Raw genomic sequence first — 26,730 nt, 5'->3', positions numbered from 1 at the left:
CTTTCTTTCTTTCTTTCTCCCCAAAAACCTCCCTAGTGTCGACCCCCCCGACCCCCCACCCCCGACTGGGAGATCTATAACCGGTATGGCATTGGTATGGCCCCCGAATGATGTGATAAATATGCAAATGGCCCTTGGCAGAAAAAAGGTTCCCCACCCCTGCCGTAGAGAAACCGCCTCTAGCAGTCGCAGCCGGGGGATGATCACCCGTGCAAATCTCCTGCTGCAAAGAGTTTCTCTGACACCATAGGGGTGGGACCTTCTGCTCGCTGAGCGGGTGCTCTGCCATTGAGCCATGGCCCCTCCCCTATGGGGTCAGAGAAACTCTTTGGGGCAGGAGGTTTGCACGGGTGATCATCTGCCCGGCTGCGACTGCTAGAGGCGGTTTCTCTACGGGCGCTTCTACCCACTCGCCTCGCTCTGGGCTCAGAACCCGGCCGGGGCAGAGTGCGAACTACACTTCCCAGCGTGCCTTGGTTTCTCTTTGGGCACTTCTACCCACTCGCCTTGCTCTCGGCTCAGAACCCGGCCACCATTTAACTGTGCGTTGTGTGGGGAAAAAAAACTTCTGTTTTGAATCTCTCCCCCTCCAGCTTGAGTAGATGTCCCCGCCTTCTAGTATTATGGGAGAGGGTAGTCTTATACGGCGAGTATATCCCAAACTCTATATTTTAGCTTGAAAAGTTGGGGGTCGTCTTATACGCCCAGTCGTCTTATACGCCGGAAAATACGGTATGTGTTGATATATGTACTAGAGCAATGGTCGGCAAACCGTGGCTCGCGAGCCGCATGCGGCTCTTGGGCCCCTTGAGTGCGGCTCTGCCACAAATCCCCCCCCGCCCGGCTGCCCGACGAACAGCTGATAGGCGGGGGTTTAAACTGCTCCGTGCTGCCTGGCAGCGCGGAGCAGTTTAAAGACCTCCCCCCACCAGGCTTCCCGGGACTTCCGGGCGCCTCCCCCGGCCAGAAAAGTGGCGGCGGCCGTGGGGCGGAGCGTGCGCATGGAGCCGGCGGCGCTGCAGGAGCTAGAGGCGCTGGTGGCGTGCGTGGGGGGCTGGCAGCGGTTGCTGCTGGTGGCCGAGCGGCGGGCCGGGGAGCCGCTGCTGGAGCTCTTCGGCGGGGGGCAGCAGGTGGAAGCGCGCGTGGGGCTGGGCCGCCGCTGGCCCTGATGCCCGCTGGCCTTCGTGTTGTGCCGGCCGGGCCCGTCGGCGGGGCGAGCTGGTGTGCGGGCAGCTGGCGCCGGCCGCAGGCCTGGTGGCCGTGCTGCTGCGGGAGGAGGAGGCGGAGGCGGAGGTGGCGGCGGGAGGAGGAGGTGGCGGTGGGAGGAGGAGGCAGCGGCGGGAGGAGGAGGCGGTGGCGAGGGGAGGAGGCGGCCCCGCCCCAGGCAGAGCGGGAAGCGGCGCGCCCGCGGCTGGAGGCGCTGCTGCGCCAGGCCTGCGCCCCCAGCCGGCCCGCCCCGCACCAGGCGACGGCGCTGCAGGCGGCCCACTACAGCCCCAGCGCCCCGCAGGGTGCAGCACCCGTCCGCGCCGCCACCCTCCGTGCCGCCCTCCAGCTGTGAGCAGGTGCGACGCCCCACCCCACCCCCACGGCCTCTGGTGTGTCTTGATACCCTGCTTCGCTTCCCGTGGCGACTGTTTGTGCACAGGCGGTCTTCCTGGGATTTGCCTCTCTGGATGCAAGTTTTCCCCATCCGAGTCCTTGTTGAGTTTGGAGAATGTGGATGGGGGAAATGTGCATCTAGAGAGCGGCAAATCCAAGGCCAAACGTCCCATGCAAAAATGGCGAAATACTGGCTTTTAGGGCAGCGCCTTCCCTGTCTTACAACAGCTCAGCAAGGTAGGACGGACTGAGAGTTTGTCAGTGCAAGGTCACATCCAGCCTGGTGGAAGTGGACACTGGAACCCAGGATCCGAAAGTCTGTCGTCTTCCCCGCTGTACTGTACCAGCCTGGCGGGGGAGGGGGGTCTTTAAACTGCTTCGCGCTGCCTGGGCAGGCAGAGCGGAGCAGTTTAACCCTCCCCCAGCCGTCCGACGGAGTCCCGGGAAGCCTGGCGGGGGGGGGGGGTTCCTTTAAATTGCTCCGCGCTGCATGGCAGTTTAAACCCCCCCCCGCCCATCAGCTGTTTGTCGGGCAGCCGGGGGGGTTAAACTGCTCCGTGCTGCCTGGGCAGGCAGCGCGGAGCAGTTTAAAGACCTTCCTGGGAGTCCCGGGAAGCCTGGCGGGGGTGGGGGTGTTTAAACTGCTTCGTCGGGCAGCTGGGGGGGGGGTTAAACTGGCTCTCAAAAGAAATGTCAATTGTTGTACTGTTGATATTTAGCTCTGTTGACTAATGAGTTTGCCAACCACTGTACTAGAGAGGTGAAAGACCATGGAATATGGCTATGCATAGGAGCCCCATGTGCTACAATGCATGCAATATACAATTATGCAATTTATGCAATATATGGGGATAAGATCAGTAAAGAAGGAAACTTCTCTCTACCAGTTAGAACTGGATATCTCAAAAGAGAGTAAGAACCATACACAGAGAAGCAGATATCTTTGGAGAAGATCGGCAAATCTTTGGCTGTCTCACATTCAGGTTTTTTTTTAAAGAAAAGCATTATTGAATTGTTAACATGATACATACACGTAATTCTACAGGGAAGTCAAATAAGACATGTAATATCAAATACAATGGATTAGACAGCATTAATGATATAACAATAAAATTTCTGATACCACAGTGAAGAAGCCTTACTAGATGTACTGCATGATCTATTTCTTCAGTAGTCACACCTGGCTTCACCATCATGGCTGCGACGTCTAATACTTCTCTAGCAAGCTACAAAACAGAAGGTATAGAACTTAACTCAATGAGAATCATATACTGCCAAACCAGTTGATATCTGGCTAAACAAAGGAGATTTAACTATTACATGATAAAACTTCCTGAAGTTCTAACCAAGCACTGTCAAGTAAGAGTGGTTGTGTTATTTAGAGAACTAAATTCCACTATTAAACCTATCACAAACAACTATTGAAAATCAACAAGTGATGCTTCTTAAATCATATCCCTAGAACAGCAGAGGAAGGTAAAATCTTCTGGCAATTAGTTAATACCAGGAGGGCTACCTGAAATTCACTCTATACTGAGCTTATAACATTTGCAAAGTGGACTTACCCTGCTCACTACTCGCATCCCTTCTATATCTTCTGATGAAAGAATCTTTATTTGTGAAGTTCCTTTAAGAGCCTGTTCCGATTCAGACATACCTAAAAGGAAATACTTGTAATAATTATGAATTTTGAAACATGTTTTTCTTTCAAACCAAATCCACATACACACTCATTCCTAGAACTTCTGCTAACGCAGTGGGTGCTGCTGAGACAGGAATTTTCAACACAAGAACTATAACATGCTCTATAGCATTTATTTTCTTCTGTCATTCTTCTGGTCATTTTTTGGATTTTTCCAAATTATGATTATATAGGAGCAAGGCTTTTGAAAGATGCCTCTAGTTAGAAAACTGAGGCTGAACCCATGTGGTAAAGTACCAGCCTGCTTTGAAACTGATTATTCAACACAGGCATAGAGCCAAATGCTATACCAAGGCTTCTGAAAAGCACCTCTGTTTGAAAGCCTCACTAGGGATGGTTTTTGTTGCTTTGTGGAGCCTTATTTTCAAAAGTCACTAAAAAGCTGGTTAATGCACCAACAATTTGACCTGCCCACCCTGAACAAATCTATTATGAAACAAACAAACAAAAAAAACCCCTTAGCATCGCCTAAAGTAATAGAAGCTTAAAAACTGAACATTGAACTATGTCTGCAGTTACCTAAGGGGTGATCAGCATAATCTGGCCTTTGAATATAACTCGGCACAGGCCTCGTTGGCATCTAAAGAAAGAACAAGTAAAATAAGGTTTATTTACTTCAGTGTGTGGTTAAGAACAGCTACATGCTCAAGATCATATAAGCTTAATAATAAGGGAAAGGAAAATAAAAACGAAATAAATGTTTTCACATTCAAATCATGTATAAGCATTGAGTACAAAGCCCCTTGGCCCTGACCTGGATAGCCCAGGCTAGCCAGCTCTTGGAAGCTAAGCAGGATCAGCCCTAATCAGTATTTGGATGGGAGACTACCAAGGAAGTAAAAGGTTGTTATCAGATGCAGTTAACGGCCAACAACCTCGTCTCTTGCCTTGAAAACCCTCTATGGGGTCGCCATAAGCTGGCTGCAACTTGATGGCACTTTCTACCCCATAAAGCCTCTCAGCTCTGACTACTGGAGACAGCCCATACCAAGAGATCTTATGACACTTCGAATTGTGGTCCAAAGCAATCAAGTTTTCATTGAAACAAAACTTCATGGTTGTGAGGCTGATAAAAAAATCAACTCTAAGCGGAACTCACCAATCTTAGATGTTATAGGCAAGAAGATGCCCTTGGATGATGCTAAAGAATATACTGGGACTAGTACAGATGGATTCCAACCATAAAAGGCTTTATGGATCCAACCAGCAAGCTGAATTGTGTTCAAAATGTTGAACAGAAATTATATAAAGAATGGAGCAGAAGTTTTATAAGGAGGCTGAACACCTCAAGGACAGTCCCATAATACAAAGACATGAATTATAGTGGCCAAGTCTGCATCTTAAAGAGGCTGCAAACTCCACACCTGAGGGAGACAGAGAAATGTCTTCCTGGCTATCAATGTACTCAAACAATCTGGGGGTCTACAAAAATGGGTTCAAAAGTATCCAAAGATTGCCAACCCAAATGAGGATATTAAACCCCTTTGGTTTTTATTTACGTCATTTATAGTCTGCCTTTCTCACTGAGACTCAATGTGGATTACAGATTGTGCCATTTTTCCTCTGCTAACCATCATTATTGAAATCTTGTTTACATTCACTGATAATCCCCACAACATGATTAGACACTAAGCAAATTATTTCCCCACCTATGTTGAATTTTTTTTAAAAAAAACACACAGGATGACACTAATGAGAAATCCAACAGACACTAATGAGAAATCCAACAACAGTGCTTTGCTGCTTTCATCTGTTATGCAAAACAATATTGTATATCCAACCACTAACATTAATGAATGGAAAGTGAATAGATAGTAGAACGCAAGGTATAGAAAAGATTCCTTTACAATGTTGGTAAGACATACATATACTCTGCACCGATACCACAAGTCCTTTATCAGTTAACAAACTGAAAGAAATAGGTCACCCAAAATCCACCAGTCCTGGAAACAATAAATCCAACTCTTTCATGCAAACGTTTATCATGAGGAGACCAATCACAGTCACCAAATTGAAGAAGCCTGACAGGAATCCTGAACTCTCCTTTCTATACTTTGTATTCTACTATCTATGCACTTGCCATTCATTAATGTTAGTGGTTGGATAAACAATATTGTTTTGTGGATTTTGTGGCCACCGTTGCTGTGACTTCTTGTTCATTGTTCTATGCAGCACAGGTATCAGTTTGACTTAATTTGTTATGCAGCAACAGCAGGTCTGGTCAGCCCTGTGTGTGTGTGTAAAGTGCCGTCAAGCCGCAGACGACTTATGGTGACCCCTTTTGGGGGTTTTCATGGCAAGAGACTAACAGAGGTGGTTTGCCAGTGCCTTCCTCTGCACAGCAACCCTGGTATTCCTTGGCGGTCTCCCATCCAAATACTAACCAGGGCTGACCCTGCTTAGCTTTCGAGATCCTGGTCAGCCCTACCACCAAACAAAAAGGCCTTGCTATAGCACCCGACTTGTATGACCCAGGCTAACCTGATCTGGTCAGATCTCAGATGCTAAGCAGGGTTGGCCCTGGTTAGTCCTTGGATGGGAGACCACACCAAAGAAATCCAGGGTCGCCATGCAGAGGAAGGCGATGGCAAACCACCTCTGTTCGTCTCTTCCCTTGAAAACTCGACTGGGTTGCCATAAGTTGGCTGCAACTTGTTGGAGCTTTACACACACACACATATAGACTATCCACCAGACCAGAATACTGCTTGTTATCACTGTATTTAATGTCATAGCTCACATAACATTCAGCTTTCTGATTCTGTAGTAAGGTCAACAGCCGCTGTTGCCCCAGTTTTCTCTTAACATGTAGCCCAGTTGCATAGATCAAATCCCACACCAGACTTTGAAGTTGCCCATACAAGAGATCCAATCTGGTTGAACAAATCATATTGCTAGATTTATTAGTGGCATATGCTTACTATTTTTCCAGCTAAAAATTATTCAGCCTATGGGACACTGCAGATAAAAATTATTAAGTAATTGAACATTCAGCAAAGAAGGATCCCATCTTCTCACATCCTCCATTTTGCTTATTCTCTGTCAGCATGGTTAATTTGCAATCTTTTGAAATAATTTTGATCTTGTAATTCGGGGCCAATATTTAAACTTTCTGCTGTCTAAAATATCAGAAGACATGACTAGCACAAACTGTGCAGGATTTGTACTACTGTGCAGGTGGTTATGTAAATGTATTTTGCAAGGCATTTCCCCCAACTGGGAAGTGGAATGGCATATTCGCTACAGGATTTCCTCACTGTGTTTTTTGAATGCTGGAGGGATTGAAGAGTGAGACATCATTTCAGTTATTTACCAGTGGGTAATGTGGCCTGAGTTTACCAGTGTATCGATAGCCAGACCAAGGATCTGTGTTAATATCACCATCTACGGTCCAGGCAGAAATTTCCTGCTTCGCTTTTTCATCTTCTGCAAAACAAGTTGCAAAACAGCGGGTTATGTGACAACCTGCCACCCACATCCAAAAAGTATAACATTCTCTGTTAGAAGGAATATGAAACGTTAATAAAAAGAGCTATAAATCTAATTCTCTCCCTCTTCTTAAAATATGCTCTAATATTTCTAGGATTGCTTGTTCCTTCTATTGCAGGCACGATCCCACCTACCAGCATCTCCTAACAGGCTCTTACTGAAATTGAATTGTGATATATAGGTGATATAAACAATGCAATCAGAATTGCGAAAAGAGTAATAAACTTAGACCAAACCTGAATAGAAACTCAAGACAAAAACCTCTCTGCTCAGTCATACCTTGTACCTGCAAGTGGGAACAGAATCTGAACCATTACCTGAAAGAAAGATTGGAGTCCAGTAGTACTTTAATGACCAACTAAACTTTCCAGCTCTCGAGAGTTAACCCCCCCATTATCATTATCTGAAAGTCTTTGTTGAATATAACTTGGATCAAACTGGCTTGTGTTCTTGCTAGTTTCCTTTTAAACTCCCCACACACACACACACACACACAAATCAGGTTCTCCATACTCCAGTCTGGTGTAGTGGTTCATGTCGGACCAGGATATGGAAGACCTAAAGTTTTGAATCCCTGCTCTGCCATGGAAACTCACTAGGACCTTGGGCCGGTGACACACTCTCAGTCTTACCTACCTCACAGGGCTGTTGTGAGTATAAAATGGAGGAGAGGTGAATGATGTAAGCCACTCTGGGTCCACAATGCGGAGAAAGGTGGGGTAAATTAAATAAATAGAATTCTGGATCTGGCACCACCCCAATTATTGAGAAGCAGCTTCTGACAGAGCTGGGTTTGCTCAGGAAACAAAAGCACCCTGCATGTGTGCCTCTACACAGAGATGGTACTAAACACAGCATCAGATCGTAGCAAATGGAAGGCTCGAAAATCAGACTGACCCATGTCAAAACTCACGTGTTTGGCAAAAAGGAGCTCGATAGGTTAATTTAAGCTGAGATGGCAACCTTTATATGAAAGATATTCATGTGATCTTAACTCTTTGGCTTTTTAGAGGGCATAGAGGCATACTGATAAATCAAAATATACGTAGAATATGTAGAACTAAACATAGTTAGTAGATATAATGCAGAGTATATAAAATACAACTTTATAGTGATTGGTAGTGGATTAGAAAATATTAATTAAACATTTTTAATCCGTTGATATAAAATATGTTTAACAATTTGAATGAGATAAGAGTCGATGAAGGATGCTTGCATGAAATGTTTTAATGTCATTTGCACACAGATACAAATCTTTATCATCTCCCCCTTTTTCTGTACCCTAATTATAAAAATAAAATTTAATTAAAAGAGAAAAGAAAATCAGACTGACCCTTCATAAAGATGGGACTGAGGTCTCATTCTCACAAAGTTGAGATTGCTGGTAGAATGCTGTTTCATGTCTCATAAACAAAAAACAAACAAAAATGGCTTACCAGTTTGCCTCAAGTTTTACTTGTGCTGGGAATACTTTTTTTAAATGGAGGTACATTTAGGTATGACCAGTATTCTGAAGTGGTACAGCATGGTACTGTATATCACCTCAGTGACAACTAGTCCAAAAGTATTTTGCACTTTGGAAGGGCTGCCCAATCCAACAGCCTTTGTCGATCCAATTAACAATGCCTAGAAAATGCCAGTAGAGATGTAAAAACCAGCAGAAAAAAATGGGAAGTGGAATTAGGATAACTTTTTCCTTCCAATTTTTGTAACGGGGGAAAAAAAAGGAAACGTTGTAGAGCCCTTAAAAAAGGCTCCAGTGAAATTTTTTTTTCCTTTTGGAATAAGTGAAATGTTTTTAAGACAGGTTTTTAGCCACCGAAATTGCATGAAATGTTTTACATAAAATAACCTAAAGCATTATATAATGATAATTCCTGTGCCTACTATAACCATAGTCAACATATTTTCAAGAAGATGTCTACTGTTTAAATGTGAGTAATTGTGGCAACAGTTAATAAGCTATGATGTGTTTGATGATAACATTAAAGAGTTCAGTGCTCTCAGTGTTATAGCTTCACATCCAAATATGCTGGTAGTAGAGATGTAAAATTTCCAGAAATTTTGAACAGCTAGAATCAAGTTTAGTCACATCACAGAGACCAACAAGATTTTCAGAGTATAAGCTTTTGAGAGTCTAAGCTTTGACTCGCAAAAGCTTTGGACTCTCAAAATCTTATACCCCCAAAATCTTGTTTGTCTCTAAGGTGCGACTGAACTTGATTCTAGCTGTTCTACTGCAGAACAACACAGCTACCCTGTGAAACAGAAATTTTGGGAACACCCAATTCTTCCAGGTTTTTTTCCGAGCCTTCACATCTCTAGCTGGCAGTTCTACCTACTGTGACTATATGAGCAGTACAAAGTTTCTTTATGTAAAAAAGTTGCTTTCTAATTTCAATTTTTAATTTTTCCTACCTCTCAAATGGCAAAAACAACAGTTTTAAATTCTGTTAAACTCCATAAATAAGCCAATTATTTGTACAATGCTAAGCAAGTTATAAATGATGCATTTAAAGCAGCAAAATTAATTTAGGTTTTATAGGGAAAATATATATATATTTCATTTTTTTCCACCGAAGTTCAGTTTCTTCCCCAAAATGCAGGGAAGGGGGGTGTTTTTTGCTCAAGGCTCCCAAATTTTACATCTCTAATTACCACCAATAAAATGTAAAGACCACCTACAATATCGGACAAATGCAAGAGGAAGTTTTTGCTTACTTGCTTTCTTGTGCAGTAACTTGTGAGTAGCCCAGCTTCCCTTAAAACATTCCTAGAAAAAAGCAAATGGTATAAATTGAATAATGTCTTAGAAAATGTTCTCTTCATGAGGCTAAATTAGCCATGTAGGCTTTGAAATGTACCCTGTAAATCAAAAGGCAGGAGGGTAGGGTTAGGGTTAAAAGGAAAAGGTTTCATCATACCACAACCTACTTCGATTGCAATACTGTCTGTGTGGCAATTGTGTTTTCTGCTGAAAACATCAGTGTAGCCACAGAGAACACACAAAATGCAGATACATTCCTGGTGAAGAACCATCTTCAATAATATTTCCCTTATCTACTTCTGGTATGGCCATACATGAACTGCGGTAAAGGCAATTGCCACTTTGGAAGGAATCTTCCTCCAAACCAGGCTGGTATGGGATCATGGACTTTTTTTGCCTTCCTCTGGGCATAGAGCGGGGGTCACTGGGGGAGTGGGAGGAAGGTACCGTAATTGTGAATTTCCTGCATTATGCAGGGGAATATGTGATCCTTGATGTTCCTTCCAGCTCTGTTTCCGTGGTAAAAATACCATACTGCCAGGTATGCATTTACTCAGCACCCCAAGATTTCACAAGTGGTTCTTCTACACTACCATAGCTCTTGTTTCTAGCTCCCTCACTGCTTCTGACACCGGCCCAACCATTTCCAAAGTCAAACCTAGCGCCTAGCTGGTGGTCTAATTCTACACATTTATAATCCCTCTCTTCCTAAACATGGGTTCACAAGCAACCATTTGAAAGCAACATGTGCTCCTCAATACATTTACAGAGAAAATGAATGCAACTGAAAACCACAAAACTAACTTCAAAGTGACAACACCTGAAATTAGGGTGCAAGATAGCCAACGGCTTTTTTTATTATAATCACCCTCCAAACAAAGAAAGCATGTTTTTGCCTGTGAAATAGTACATCTGCCTTTGCATAAAACTTTAAAAACAGTAATTTAGCTCCAGAGCCAACTACAGTTTTCTTTACTTTGCTTAAATCTCCAAGCCTGCCCTATTTTAGTCTTACCCATGCCCTCCCGGCCATACAAAAATATGGCTTATGTCCCACCTGCATTATAGACAATTACCCTCCAAATCTGATCTAAGGAGCCACATTAACAGTGCCATCTTTGTAAGTAGTAGTTACCACTGCTCTGCCTGGTGATGACAGAATTAACAAGTGGAGAGAGAGGTAACTGGCGCCACTTAATGCTCCTTTTATTTCATAGATGGTGTGCCATTGGGACCATGGAGGACAGAGATATTCCCATGATTCCCCCATGAGAGTCAGGCACACCAATTCAGGGTACCTTTAACTTACAGAGAACCAACATGGTGTGGTGGTTAGGAGTGGTGGACTCTGATCTGGAGAACTGGGTTTGATTCCCCACTCCTCCACATGAGAGGCGGACTCTAATCCGGTGAACTGGGTTGGTTTCCCACTCCTACACATGAAACCAGGTGGGTGACCTTGGGCTAGTCACAGCTCTCTTAGAGCTCTCTCTGCCCCACCTACCTCACAGGGTGTCTGTTGTGGAGAAGGGAAGGTGATTGTAAGACGGTTTGATTCTCCCTTAAATGGTAGAGAAAGTTGGTATATAAAAACCAACTCTTCTTCTTCTTGACAATTGTCTGAAAACTCCTGAGGCAGAGACTTCTTTTGTGGGGGGGGGCATACAACCAAAGAGTGCCACATCAATAAAATAATAATGGTTATGTCAGAGAACCAACATGGTACAGAGTGTCAGACTACAAACTAGGAGAATCCCCACTCTACCATGGAAGCTTGCTGGGTGACCTTGGGGCAGGCACCCACACTCAGTCTAACCTACCTCACAGGATTGCTGTGAAAATAAAATGGAGCAGGGGAGACTGTTGTATGCCACTTTGGATTCCCATTGGGGAGGAAAGCGGGTTAGAAATGGAGTAAATAACGTCATCCAAACCAAATCTTTTCCCACCCCCAAAAGCTAAAACAGGACTTTTTTACAAAAATAATGAACCACCTAAATCAAAGATTCCATGTGTTATTTTATCTGGATTGCCCAATTGTTATAGTGTGCACCTTCTGGAATGGCAAAGGATCACTTCCAGGCTCAGATAATGGTCTTTGGGGTTACACAGTGCTATCATTGTGTCTCTCTCTTGTCAGTGCTTGAATGGGAGACCTAGTTAACCCACACCAAACTTCCCCAAAAAGAAGAAAGAATGGGTTATACATATAATAAATTAATCTGAGCTGTTAAGATGATTTTTCAGGATTGATGCTTGTTTCTCAGCCCCTTCCTATACCAATTTCATACCATCCAAGCACACTTTAAAAATATTTCTAGTCTACCTTTCTACTATAGTATTCAAAGCAATTCATAAAGACCTCGAAGAACCACCCATCATTTTAAAAAAATGCTGGAAATACATCAGAAGCCTGACTATCTGTTCAAGAATTGAATTGTTCAGCTCCGGAGAACAGTATTGTCCAAACCAATACAGAAGGTGACCATCCTTGGGCCCGCGTCCCAGGATACTATTAGCACACAGCAAGACTGGACAAAATGCTTCCTAAGAGTGTCTCTGTGCGATTTGTCTTACAAACTGTAATATTTTTCCTGTCAAGGAATGACAGATTACTGTACTTAAAAATGCAGGGCAATATCCTACCACTCCATGCACAGAACATGGTGGTTTCACACATTTCTCTCTGTTCCAGCAGCCCCTTCTGACCTCTGAAATGATCATTCCCAGGGTCACAGGCCCTGTGCAGAACAGTCCAACTATTCAAGATGGGGGAGTTGTTAGAGTGAGGAAGGTCAATTTCACCCTCTTGCCCTTCCTCAATCAAGCTCACCATCCTGCAGAGTGGTTCCTCTACACACAGACCCTGTAATACCTGTAATTATTTCTCCAGGGGCTGTAAGAACAGAGAGGAATGGAGGAATGGGTGTGCATGTATAGTTGCATACTGTCTACTATTATTTTAATCTTCACTTTCTACTGTTTGAGCTTTGGGATTTTTGTGTGTGAATAAAACTTATTTTATCAATATTTATGATGGGTTCCTATCATCTGTGTGTTGTACCATGAGTCACCATATGCTTTGTTGATCACTCAAAACATGAGGCCGACTGAGAAACTACAACACCAAGTCACAGCCTTTTAACTTTTGACCAAAGGAAAATATGAAAATACTGGAAAATGTGAAAATTCCGATACAGTATAACATATCTGATTCATTTTTAACCCTAGAAATGCTCATTTCTAACATGTTTCTGAGGGATGCATTTAACATACGTAATTTATAAATCTTTATGGTGTAATTTACAAAATTTTATCATAAGATTTCATGATCTGTTAACTTGGAGCCTTTGATTTATCAGTGGAAATGCTGCATTCTTGGGACAAGCAGATTTTATTCGATGGATTTCAATGTGTTCTGCATTTTTTAAAGAAACAAACCAGTACAATTGAAACCCCTGAAATACACAAATAATTAAGTATAGTCTACAAACCTCTGACAACACCAGATTATTAACTGGTTCACTTACATTCTTTCCATGGCATTTTGCTTCAAGGAACTAAAATCTGTAGCCCTAAGTATTATTGTACAATGAACATACGCTCCTATAAAACCGCAACTCCATGGTGTGTGTTATACATAATACTATAAAATCATACTTTTACATGTATATACATGTGACAAAATGTACTTATTGCGAGACAGCTCCTGCACCAATGTCTTCCAGTGTTTTAGTATGCTTATGAGTGAGATTTAGTAAATGTTTTAGTTGCACTTTTCATTTGTGTTTGTTTATTGTTGTTACTGTGGTAGACCAGCACACTTTTCATTCGTGTGAACTGCTCTGAGCATTTTGGAAGAACAGAACATTTTAACCAATTACCAGATTTATCTTTTAAAATAATAAGAGCTTCTGCTGGCAGATTTTATAGGAAAGGCAATCCCAGATAAAAAATAAAATATAATGTGAAGTAGATATGCTGAATAGTGGAAAGAAACAGAACCACCAGCGTAATCCTGAAGAGTTAGCTCTTTCTAAACCCATTGACTTCAATGGACTCAGAAGGCAGAAACTCTGCAAAAGACAGAGACCTTCTATTCCCCAAAGCCTATGGTCAGAAACTGATTTGTTCCTAAAAAACAAGAAAGTGCAAGCAGAAGCCATTATTTTCTACCTGGAAGTTCTGTTCCCTAAATCCAGACTTACAGCAGGAAACATGTAGGTACCCAGTGGCGAATGTAACATATTCTTCAAATGCTAGGTTGTTCTACTTGAGAATGACACCATGTTCTGAAGGTAGCTGTAGTCCTGAAAAATTGAAAGGTTCCAGGACTGACTCCCTGGATTAAATAAAAACCCAAGCAGAAACCTGCTATATTAACACAAACAGTTCAATATCTCCAAAACAGAATTCGCCAGCCTGGTTTTTTGAAAGGCACTAAAACGCAATCATCCACTCCACAATCAACTACAATGTCTAGAATATCCAAAAAATTACTTTTAGGGCAATGGATAATACAGCCATGCCCAGCCTTTTCTCCCTGCAAATCTTGATGACAGAGCTAAAATACATAGATAAAAACAGCAGCTCCATATGGAAAGGCAGAGTTGGAGACACAAAAGGAAAACCGCTTCAGCAATTCGGCAGCCTGCTTGTAGCAACAGTAACAAATCTCATCTCTGCCCCCAGGTTCAGATTTTCCACTCCTCTTATGCAAGCCCCCAAATAACACTCCGTTTTCCCTCCTCACATTTTTTGCTCCCTATTAAAACCAACCAAAGATCAGGTAAATTCATGCCATCATACTCCCTATTACTATGTATGGGTGTGAAAGCTGGACAATGAAGAAAGCTGATAGGAAGAAAGTAGATTCCTTTGAAATGTGGTGTTGGAGGAGAGTGTTACGGATACCCTGGACTGCCAAAAAAACAAAAACAAATCAGTGGGTTATAGATCAAATCAAGCCTGAACTGACCCTAGAAGCTAAAATGACTAAACTGAGGCTATCGTATTCTGGTCACATCATGAGATGACAAGAGTCACTGGAAAAGACAGTCATGCTAGGAAAAGTTGAAGGCAGCAGGAAAAGAGGAAGACCCAACAAGAGGTGTGTGTGTGTTAAGTGCCGTCAAGTCGCTTCCGACTCATGGCGACCATATGAATGAAAGTCCTCCAAAATGTCCTATATTTGACAGCCCTGCTCAGATCCTGCAAATTGAAGGCAGTGGCTTCCTTTATTGAGTCAATCCATCTCTTTTTGGGTCTTTTCCTGCTGCAAGAGGCAATCTACCAACAAGAGGTAGATTGACCCTATTATAGAGGAAGCCACGGCCCTCGATTTGCAAGATCTGAGCAAGGCTGTCAAAGATAGGACATTTTGGAGGACTTTCATTCACAGTGGGTAGCCGTGATAGTCTGTCTGCAGTAGTAGAAAAGGGCAAGAGTCCAGTAGCACCTTAAAGGCTAACAAGAATATTTTCTGGTAGGGTATGAGCTTTCGTGAGCCACAGCTCACTTCTTCATTCTAGCTGTATCTGAAGAAGTGAGCTGTGGCTCACGAAAGCTCATACCCAACTAGAAAATATTCTTGTTAGTCTTTAAGATGCTACTGGACTCTTGCCCTTTTCATTCATAGGGTCGCCATGAGTTGGAAGCGACTTGACGGCACTTCACACACACACACATACTAAAACCAACCACAGGTTCGCTGCCTACTGGAAACCTACAAAGAGCAAAATAAAAACCCCTCCACAACAACATTTGTGCTTTTCCGTCAGCGAGATACACCCAACAGCGAGAAAGGGAGGCAAAACCTGGGGAGGGAAGCCCCCGCCGCCCCCCATCCCCGTGACGTGAAAGTTACTCGGGGGCCAGCCCCTTGCACTCAGCGCTTGGGCCGGCTTCCGAGTTCAGCCACGCTTGGGCCGGGGCTACGAGAGGCCAGCCCCGATGGCAACACTTACTGCATTCATAAATCAAAAAGAAAACACTGAATTTGTGGGAGAATGGGAGGCATGGACAACATGCTGTGTAAACGAATTTAATTTGGGAAAGATTAAGGGATATGGTTCTTGTAGGTTATCCGGGCTGTGTGACCGTGGTTTTGGTATTTTCTTTCCTGACGTTTCGCCAGCAGCGAAGAGAGAGAGAGAGAGAGAGAGAGAGAGAGAGAGAGTAGGAGCCGGGTGTTTGGGGTCCCGGGTCCTCCGCTCCTCTGCCGCCCGCACTGGTTGAGCCCAAGGAGCCTCCTCGGCCTCAGACCAGTCGGAGGGAGAGTCCGAGTCAACTTCTCCCTCCGACGTAGCCAGAGTCTCGCTGCTGTCAGCCTTCAGCAAGGAGCCCTCTGACTGCTCTCTTCCCTGGCCTCCGCTCCAGTGGCCTTTATAAAGGCCAGGCTCCGCCCTTTCCTTCCCCTGGCCCCCGCCCTCTTAAGCCCTGATGAGGGCTGGCGAGCTCCTCCCCCGGAAGCAGGCCGTGCACCTTTGGCCCCGCCTCTCCGCAGGGGCCAAGCATCCTAGCCCGCGCCTCCTTCCCGCTGGCTTCTCGGGGGGCGGTGGAACAACCGCCAGCGCCGGGCGGCGTAGGACCTCCGCGTCCTCGCCCGGGGCGCGCCCGCCCGCCTGTCAGCTGGGCCGTGGGGAGGCCTGTAAGGCCGCCCGTGGAGGCGGCCGGGCGGCCGAGTCCGCCGTGGCTGGCCGCCACGCAGGCGCCCTCTCCGGGCCCTCGGCCCCGCCCTCCCTCTCTGAGGGGCCGGCCGTCTTCCCTTTCCCCGCCCGAACCCCTGGCCCCGTCCTCCTCCCCGGCCGCTCCGTCTCCTGCTGCAGCGTCTGCGGGGAAGAAAAGAGAGGCAGGTAAGGGTTCGGCATCTTGAATCCCCTCGGTTCCCTCCTGGGGTCGCCCCTTTTCCTGTGCTCCCCTGGGGCCGGCAGGGTCCTGTAGTCCCAGACGGGCTGACTCTGGGCCCGTCTCGGGACATATATATATATATATATATAAAACTCTTCCCACACACTTGACGCTGAGAGACACTGTCCTTCAGTGTTACTCCTCTGGAGATGCCGGCTGCCACAGCTGCTGGCGAAACGTCAGGAAAGAAAATACCAAGACCGCGGTCACACAGCCCGGATAACCTACAAGAACCAATGAACTCTGACCGTGAAAGCCTTCGACAATATTAAGGGACATGTCTCGATCTAATTCAAACTCTCTGAAGTAATCACGGCACCAAAGTTAAAGATCAGATTTTCAGATAACGAGAAACGAAGCTTATTAGAATGCACTGGGCGTGTTAAATACACAGAGAGAAATAAGGATATCACATGGGCAGAGGAGGGGAGAGGGGAAGCCGGCTACACATATCGGTTTAGTGATGAGGTAGAAACTGTTTGTGTGATATACTAGGGGAATGGAAAGAGACAACCGAATGGGAACTAGTTTGAAAACCAATTTGAAAACCAATTTGAAAAAAAGAGAGAGAGGGAGAGAGGGGGGGGGGAGGCCAGGCCAGGCCCGCAGGCCTTCCTCGCACGCCGTCAGCCCCACCAACGCCACGCCCGGGCTGCCCGGGGGAAGGAGCGGCAGGCCGGGCGAGCCTGAGGAGCCAAGCTTGGGGGGGGGGAGGTTGGAGTGCGGGTGGGAGACGCGTCAATAAAACGGCCGGCGGGCGGGCGGGCGAAAAGGGGGGGGCGCCGAGGAGACCCGGTACCTGCGAGCAGAAGTAGGAGCCGTGGATGCCCAGCTTGAGGCAGGTGGGGCACTGCAGCTTGGCCTCGCTGCTGCAGCCCGCCGTCTCGCACACCCGCGCCTCCACGGCCGCCATGCTGATGGCCGCCGCCGCCGGAGCGACCCAGGCCAGCGGCAGCACCGGGAAAGGGAGGAGGGAAAGGCGGAACTCGGCGCCGGGAGGGTCTGGCTGAAACGGGGAGGAGCTCCCGCCTCTCCTCCGCCTCTCCTCCCACGCCACTCCGGGGCTCGGCGGCGTGAACCCAGGCCGCGCGCGGTCCCGCCGCCTTTTCCTCCTCCCTTGCCTCTCTCTCTTTTTATTTTTATTTTTATTTATTTTTTTATAATTAAAGGGATACAGAAAGGGGGAAAAAAAAGGGGAAGGACAAACCGTTTGAGGTGCCAAAACAACATGGCGATTTCAATTGGGAGATAAACTTGGTCAGGCACAGTCACGTACAACAAGCCGAAAAATTGATCGAATGCGATATAGTGTCTTTTAAAAAGTAATGACAAAAATGTAAAAAAAAAAATTTTTTTTCCTCCAAACTATCTAACTGTTAAAACATTAGAAATATAGCGTATAGAAGCCCAGAAATTGCTTAGCAGATAGCTAAAACATATTAAATAAAGCATCGCCTGATACTCATTTTAGTGCTATTCGGTACAGGTCATTCATTTGATTAACTAGAAGCCGTAAAAGTGTAAAATGATTCCCGCTTTTCATCAGATTGTTCTATAAGTTCATTGAAGTTAAGAGTTCAACATAAAGGTCGTTTTGGCCATACTGGCATAGTCATAACAATTTTTCTTTCCAGTCTTCTATTTCGGGTGTTTGCGTTTGCTTCCAGGTTCTTGCCAGAACCGTTCTAGCTGCCGTTGTAGCGTACTTAAAAACATCATGAAATCTCAAAGGCAAATGTAGTATGGTCCCTTGCCCCTCTTTTTAAGGCCGGAGCTCCAGCTTCCAGGCCCTGGAAGAGAGGAGGTAACCCATGGAGGAGGAGGAGGAGGAGGAGGAGGAGGAGGGGCCTTTTTGTACATGCGGGCGGCCAAATTCACAGAGTCCCTGCGCGGGGAGGATGCGGGGGAATGTAAAATTATGCGGCCAAAAGCCTTCGCGCATTGGGAGAAGCTGGCAAAAAAATGAATTTTACGGATAGAGCGAACAAGCTGTAAGATACCATTTGCTAACATAAATTATCGTTACAATAATCTGTTAATAAACTATTGTCGAAGGCTTTCGCTGTCAGAGTTCGTTGGTTCTTGTGGGTTATCCGGGCTGTGTGACCGTGGTCTTGGTATTTTCTTTCCTGACGTTTCGCCAGCAGCTGTGGCAGGCCTCTTGAGAGGAGTAACACTGAAGGACAGGGTCTCTCAGTGTCAAGTGTGTAGGAAGAGTAATATATAGTCAGAAAGGGGTTTGAGCTGAATCACTGTCCTGCAAAAAGTAACAAAGGTAATGTGCTAACCATTGTCCTGTAAGTATCAAGATAATGTGCTAATGAGGGTGTGGTATGTTAATATGGAACCATTGTATCCTGAAGTGATCTGTTTATGTGTGAAATCCAAAGCTAATCTGCATGGCTATCTGCAAAGACTACAGTCCACAACAGCCATGCAGATTAGCTTTGGATTTCACACATTAACAGATCACTTCAGGATACAATGGTTCCATATCAACATACCACACCCTCATTAGCACATTATCCTGATACTTACAGGACAATGGTTAGCACATTTACCTTGGATACTTTTTGCAGGACAATGATTCAGCTCAAACCCAACCCCTTTCTGACTATATATTACTCTTCCTACACACTTGACACTGAGAGACACTGTTTTTCAGTGTTACTCCTCTGAAGATGCCTGCCACAGCTGCTGGTGAAACGTCAGGAAAGAAAATACCAAGACCACGGTCACACAGCCCGGATAACCTACAAGAACCGATGAACTCTGACCGTGAAAGCCTTCGACAATAGTTTATTAACGTCAGGAAAGAAAATACCACGACCGCGGTCACACAGCCCGGATAGCCTACAAGAGCCTATTAATAAACTGTTTAGAGACACTTCTCCGGAAGTTCAACACGGTGGTGGGAGGGATTAAGGGTACACTGGTGGAGGGGGGTGGGAACAAAATGGGTAAGATGATTGTAATAAGAATGTAATGTATTTTGAATCTTTTTTTTAACCTTTTTATAGATATATCATTCTTATTAAGTAGTTCTCTATATTGTTATACTTTATTTTGTATTTGTTGTTTGTATTGTGTTTTTTTCTTTTTGTTTCAAAATTTAATTTAAAAAATATTTTTTTAAAAGGAGGGGCCTTGCCTCTGGGCACTTACAAAGTGCCGTTCCCTCGCCGCCGCCACCCCTGCTGAGGTTGAGGACTGGAGAAGAAGACGGTTGGAGCCGCCCTTAGCGACTATGGGGATTTAACTGGGGCGGATATGGGCAAGACCCCACGCGGGAAATGGTGGTGGGAGGGGTGCGTGGCTCAGCCTGAACGACAAGCAACTGTTTGTATCCTTGCAGAAAATAAAATAGACTATTATTTCTTACGTAGCTCGTGATGTTTTATGTAAGGGGTTTTTTGGGGGGGGTATTAGTATTTTATGATATTTTTATTATACTTTGTCACTTGTGTGACACTGCACCACAGTGGTGTCGAGTCTTACAGTGTCATACTGCAATCTGGAAGCGCAAGGGCAGTGCAATCCTATGCACCATTCGCAGATTAAGACTGGACTAGCGCCTATGATCTTTGGGTGGGTCATCTCTTTCTCTCACCTTAGCCTACCTTTCAGGTATTCTCTTACAAAGGAATTTCAAAGGGAGATTGGAAAGAGAAACTGCTGAATTACAGTTGATATTCAAACTAAAGTCAATGCATTTACCTGGGCTGAATAAAGACCTTGCATTCATGGCTCATTACCAATGCTGATTTCTCCACACCCATCTCTCCCCTGGACATCACAGACTCTTCTGCATACCACACCTAATCCCATTATACCTGCTATTCACATTTACATACTGCTAACATTTACATACTAATGCTTGTCTGAATTCACTCTCCTCTACTTAAAGACAGATGGATTCACATTCTAGCTGTATCTGAAGAAGTGAGCTGTAGCTCACGAAAGCTCATACCATGCCAGAAAATATTTTTGTTAGTCTTTAAGGTGCTACTGGATTCTTGCCCTATTCTACTATTTCAGGTTATTGTGAGGTTAAAATGGGGGGGGGGCTCCCCTCAACAATATACACCACTTCAAGCTCTCCAGAGCCATGGCATGATACAAATTAAAGAAATGTAAATATTTCTAAGTATTTTGTATACCAGTTAGGTGTTCACATTACACATGTTATGAGGTGCAGAGAAGCTGTGCTTGGTTTCTGGATGAGGGATATATTTGGGAGATAAGCACCCAGCGTCTTCTAACTTTGGAGGTGGCTGATGTGAGATATGGAATGTTTCGTTTGTGCTGATAGGTGGCTGTTTTGTATCACTCCAGTTCTGCTATAGATTCTCTGAAAATGGTGAGGCAGAAGGGGGAATTAAGAGATTTTGGCACAAGAGGCCACAAGGAAAGGTAACCTGTGTAAACCAGTGTGGTGCCTCAGGAATCAGAAGTAGAGCTGGCAATTGATGGTGAAGAAGAAAATACCATGATAATTACAAATGTAAAGATTCCCCATAAACTTTAAGTCATAGTTGTCAAAACAAAGGAAACTATTTGGAGGTTAGTGGTGCTTTAGCATTCCAAAACTCAAAGCTAATAGATGGGATGTGTCACACGTTTCCGCACCCTTGGTATAAAACATTCTAAAGCTAGTGCTTCTTCAGATGCCTAGTTAGGATTCCAGTCACTTCACATAATCACCCATCTGTCTTCATGAGCTCAGTTCTCTACTTTGAGGAATGATTCTTTGGGGTTTGCTTTATAGGCATCGCATTAACAAAATTGCCTCCCTTGCTGATGATTCCACACAGAACATCAGGGTACTGAGCATTAGTATCTTTATGTATACATAGATTGAATGTGGACACAAATGCTTATCTGGCGCACATGTGTATTTTTGTGGGTGTTCCGATCATCTGTAGATGCCCTTTGCAATTCACACTGCATTGTGTGGGCGAGAATGCAACTCCAATTCTTTCTCTAAGGTGTAGCCATCTTTCTCAGTTTTACAGTTAGATTAAGAGAGAACAAAACCCAAAATTTGCACAAGAGAGAATTGGCAGAAAGGAAATCAATCTTGAGTTATTTAGCTTTATATATGATTTAAAACAATTTAAAGGAGAAGGCTGTGCTGTCGGACGACAGCCAACTTAAAAGCGGTATTCAAATGGAAAATATATATCTTGGTCACACAAAAATAATGGCATTCTTGATTCGTCTTGCACATTATCACATGATGTACATAGTGAAGCATGGAAGTTCAAAATTTCTGTCTGGTAAATAACTTTAAACATTAGAAGATGGATGTTTATGCAGTGTGTTGAGGGGAAGATGTGTTCGTCATTCATTCCAGGTTTTTTTCATGAATTATTGATACACAAGGCTGGGGCCCATGAGGAATTGTGGGGGAGAGCAATTTGAAAATCCCATCTCTCAAACTCTCCATCTTATGGGAGTCTACTGACTCTCAAGGGGCTTGAGCATGTTGACTCCCCTACCCTCCCTCCATAACTCATGCTCGGCTGCTGTTAATGTCCCTTTCTTTGGAGCACACTTAGGCTGCAGTCCTAAAAACCCTTTCATGGGAGTAAGCCCTATTAAATAAAATGGGACTTACATCTGACTAGACCTGCTTTGGATTGCCCCCTTAGTCCTCAGGCCATTTGGGGGGTTCCCACCCTCCTTTTTGAGACCTCTACCTAGTCTGGGTGGACTGGTTTTGTGGCTTTCATTGTCATAATGGACCAGCCACTTTACTATTAGATACAGTGACAGACTAGGCTGGGGCTCGTGAGAAATCGAGAGGTTGGGGAAGAAACAGTGTAAAAATCCCATCCTACCCAATAAAATCTTATTCTAGTATTCTCTAAGCTCTTGGGTTTGATCAATTCCCCTCTCCTCCTCCCTCAACACTTGTCCCTTCTGGACTTTTGTCCTTAGTGTTTTTGTTCCCTTTTGGTTAATGCACAGAGACATATTGTTCTGTATACCTGGGGAGTTCCCCAAGTATGTAGAAGCCTTTTAACTTCTATGTGGGCACTCCAGTTATTTGGCTTTTGTTATCCACATGGGCCAGCCTATTTACTGTTAGATATAGTTATGATTTTATGCATGTACCCCTTTCAGACTCACTCATGCTCTGGTGTCATGGTGTGGTTTCCATGTCAGCCCTTCTCCCCCACACGCTCTCACTGAAATGTTAACTTTCTTAAGTGTAACCTTTCCCATGTACTGTAATCTTTAAGAGGAATTGCCTCAGAGACCTTCATTACATGAAGTCAGATAGATTTCAGCTAGAAGCAGGTTCTTCTTTAAGGAACATTCTCTCGAGCTCCTCCTTAAACTCTCTTGCTTAATGCTTTCAAGAGAAATTGTAAAATCCGTTATTCCGCTGGGTTGTGGGTGGGGAGTATTAGCTATTGTCCAAGAAGCAGTGTCTGTGCATAACTAATAGGACTGAATCGTCTTTAGGCTACAGCTTCTATGTTTGCTTTGTTTTATGGTGTTTTAAGATGTTTCAACTGGTAAATAGCTCATAAGTGACTTGTAAGCAACTTGGAGGGCTGTTCTGAAACAAACTGGTGGGGTACAATAAATACCTTTTAAAACACAATTTTCAGTCCACAATAGAAAGGGTTGAGATGCAACTCTGAGCCGCATGCTATGATAAGCTCTGAAACATGAACTGCTTTGTATCTGTAACTTCTCACTGGATCATGACCACAAACTACACGAGGGTTTCAATAGCTGCTAATCCCCGTTGTCCCTTCCAGAATGACAGAGCTGTAAAAGATTTCAAAACATAGTTTTTCAATGGTGTGTATTATCATGGTTCAAAACCCAGAAAAATAGAATCAGTTTAGTTTGGGAAACAGAGTAAACTTACATTCCCTTGTTATAGTTTCACACTAAAAGCAAAGTAGCACAAATGGATCAAAGTTATGACTAAAACGGCAATCAATCCATGTCTTTATAGGAGTAAGCCATTTTGGGGAGGGGCTGTGGCTCAGTGGAAGAGCATCGACTTGGAATGCAGAAGGTCTCAGGTTCAATTCCTGGCATATGCAGTTTAAACAAAAGAGGATCAGGTGATGTGAAAGATCCTAGAGAGCTGCTGCCAGTCTGAATAGACAATACTGACCTTGATGTACCAAAGGTCTGATTATACAGTGTGAGGTAGCTTCTTGTGCCCCATTAAATCATGTAGTATTTACATCCAAAGTCCTGTTGCAACACTCCTAAGCTGCATCTCCACATCGTTGGCTACTGTGCTACCACTGCGCTATAGCAGTCGTTCACAACTTAATGTTCCAGTGTGGACAAGTCAGTCCAGTTGCAAATGATTGCTACAGCACAAGCATAGCACAATATCCAACAAGATGTGGATGCAGCTCTATTCTATTGTCAGATTTGTATGATTGTCATTTCCATGTAGACAGCTTGAATTAGTTGATGAAAAACCTAAGCAGGTCTACTCAAAAGCAAGTTCCACTTTATTCAATGGGCTTAGTCCCAGGAAAGTGTTCTTAGGATTGCAGCCTAAGTCACAATATGGTAATTAGTTGCCCTACCAACAGTAATAAATATTCTTCCTGAGCTGGTCATATCTGGTGAATAATGCATATGCGAATAGACCTTGTAATAATTTGCGGTTCAGTGTGACCTTGTCAACAGCATCTGCTCTCCTAAAAACATTTATTGTGATGCATAAATTGCTTGTTCCCTGTAACACATGGGCTATTTCGTGCATTTGTAAATAGGTTCTAGCATTTCTAACATGCTCTGTCTGAAGATCTGTACAATATGTGCATCCCTTTTTTACTGTTATAATTAACAAGTATTATGTTCCTACACTGGAACCATGTAATCACCACTTGGATCAGCAGTCAGAGAACACTGCAATGGGACATATGTCATACATGCTTATTTGGCACCTTAAAAATAACAGATGTAATGACGCATAAGCATCCATAGGCTTCAGCATATTTTGTCAGATGCATGAATCTAGCCTAGAAAAGCTTATGCCCCAATAAATGTGTTAGCATTTTATTATTTTTAAAAATGTTGTTTATAGTTTGCTTTTCTCACTGAGACTCAAGTCAATAAAATCAACAGGATGGGACATCCATTGCCGAAATCTGAAACCAAACGTAAGTATTAACATGACATGTTAAACAATACAGAAATTACATAGTAGGATAATAATACGGCGACAGATTAGTATGTAGAGCCAATATAGTGTAGTGGTTAAGAGTGGTGGGCTCTAATCTGGAGAACTGGTTTGATTCCCCACTCCTCCACATGAAGCCTGCTGGGTGACCTTGGGCCAGTCACAGTTCTCTCAGCCCATGCGGAGGCAGACACTGGCAAACCACCTCCAAACATCTCTTGCCTTGAAAACCCTACAGGGTCATTGAAACTATAGTATATCTATAACGCTATTCTTTATGTATAAATACATCTGGTTTACCTTAATAATGATTAACCTTTGGAGAAATTGAAACTATGGTTTATCCATAATGCTATTTTATTTTTATTCTTTTTTCCCCATGTTAGTGGCTGTCTAATATGTTAAAGAATATATCTGGTTACTTCTTAATCAAGTAAGAACAGGATAGAAACCAATATATTGAATCAGTTGTAGCAAGCATAATTTTTATTTTATGCGTGTATATTATTGATTAAGATAATACTGTCTATTGCAAACGGATGCAAAACTTCCCTCCCTCCGTTTTCTTCTTTCTGTACCCCATAAAAAACACAATAAAAACTTATCAAAAAAAACCAAAACCCAAGTCAGCTGTGACTTGACAGCACACACACAGAGATAGTACACAGTAGTATATTGTCCCTTTCTCTTTATTAAAGCATCTTTACGAACCATTTGGTTATAGTCTAGCCCCATTACCTGTGTGAAAATGCCCTCCTGAATAATTAAGTTTTCCATAGTTTGCAGAATGCCAGAACTGTGGGAGCCTTCATAACCTCATCACGCAGGCCACTCCACAAGGTGGGGGCCACAACAGAGAAGGCATGTGTACAGGCAGTTGTTGATTTTGCTCTTTTGCAGGGTGGCTCACCTACTCAGGTGAGCAAAGCTTTCATGACAGAGCATAGGGAGAGAGGAGGTCCTGCAGACTAAAGGTGTGAATACTCTTAACTATTTAATGTACCCCTCAGGCCTTAATAGGGACATAGGATTCTTATCACACTACAAATGTTAACTTTCTGCACCCAAGTATTTCCCTTCTGCTCTAATCAAGCTGATTACAACATTCTTTACAACATCCCTCCGGCCTTCTGACTAAAATAAAAGCATTCATTGATGTCCATATCTACTGATGTCTGGCACTTTGACACTTGCTCACATCCTAAATCTCTCATTAGTCTCTAAGGTGCTACTGGACTCGAGGCTAGCTGTCATAAGAACAGAGGGCGTTTGTATTTATACCTTCACTTATTTTTTATTATGAAAATCTTACATCTTGTAGTCAGTACCTTACTGAACCTTTTACATCTTGTAGAAAGATGTATTAATGAACCTTTTACATCTTGTAGAAAGGGACTCATCCATAAAATGTACTGACTAAAATTCCCTTCCGCAGCTTGGATTTTTATCCTCCATTAGCAGCCAGGAGAATGAAAAGGTAGTGCCATCCTTAAAAAAAAGTTACACCCATCTAATCCCATTGATTTCAACGGATTTAGAAGAGAGTAACCCTGTCCTTCAGTGTTACTACTCTGAAGATGCCTGCCACAGTTGCTGGCGAAACGTCAGGAAAGAAAATTCCAAGACCACGGTTACACAGCCCGGATAACCTACAAGAACCTGTTTAGGATGATTCACATCCTGTTTAGGATGGGATTGCTAGTGGCCGATAAACGTCTGTTTGGTTGGCAACCGAGTCACGAGACATGCAGTTTAGGAAAGGTTGGTCTTTCAAAAACAAGAAAGAACATGGTAATTAAGGGGATAGGTAACCAAGCTTAGAAAGCTTACTTCGATTGCTAGAATCCAGTTGGTACCATGCATGTAATATGCAGTGTAAGAGATATGCAGTGTAACAAAGGTTGGTCTTTCAAAAACAAGGAAGGAGATGGTATTTCAGGGGATGTTATCTGCTTTAGATAACCAAAGTTTAGAAAGTTTACTTAGATTGCTAGAATCCTGTTGGTACTATACATGTAATACATTAGAAAGCTTACTTCGATTGCTAGAATCCAGTTGGTACCATACATGTAGTATGCAGTGTAAGAG

General features: G+C 43.8%; 1 protein-coding gene across 1 annotated transcript in view; it reads right to left on the bottom strand.

The window, feature by feature from the left end:
- The window catches only part of METAP1 (methionyl aminopeptidase 1), a 29,214-nt gene extending 11,778 nt beyond the window's left edge, over positions 1–17,436 (bottom strand). The window contains exons 1-6 of the mRNA XM_056855414.1: positions 17,269–17,436; positions 9,515–9,566; positions 6,618–6,730; positions 3,824–3,884; positions 3,168–3,259; positions 2,745–2,828 (exon numbers count right to left, since the gene is read on the bottom strand). Of these exons, the coding sequence (XP_056711392.1) occupies positions 2,745–2,828; positions 3,168–3,259; positions 3,824–3,884; positions 6,618–6,730; positions 9,515–9,566; positions 17,269–17,382 (516 nt within the window). The 5' untranslated portion in view covers positions 17,383–17,436. The remainder of the gene's footprint in view (positions 1–2,744; positions 2,829–3,167; positions 3,260–3,823; positions 3,885–6,617; positions 6,731–9,514; positions 9,567–17,268) is intronic.
- Positions 17,437–26,730: the final 9,294 nt, after the last annotated feature.

This window comes from Euleptes europaea, chromosome 9 (assembly GCF_029931775.1).
Source record: "Euleptes europaea isolate rEulEur1 chromosome 9, rEulEur1.hap1, whole genome shotgun sequence".
NCBI lineage: Eukaryota > Metazoa > Chordata > Lepidosauria > Squamata > Sphaerodactylidae > Euleptes > Euleptes europaea.
Note: the sequence above shows the minus strand (reverse complement) of the source record. Positions and strands in the feature narration are given on the sequence as shown.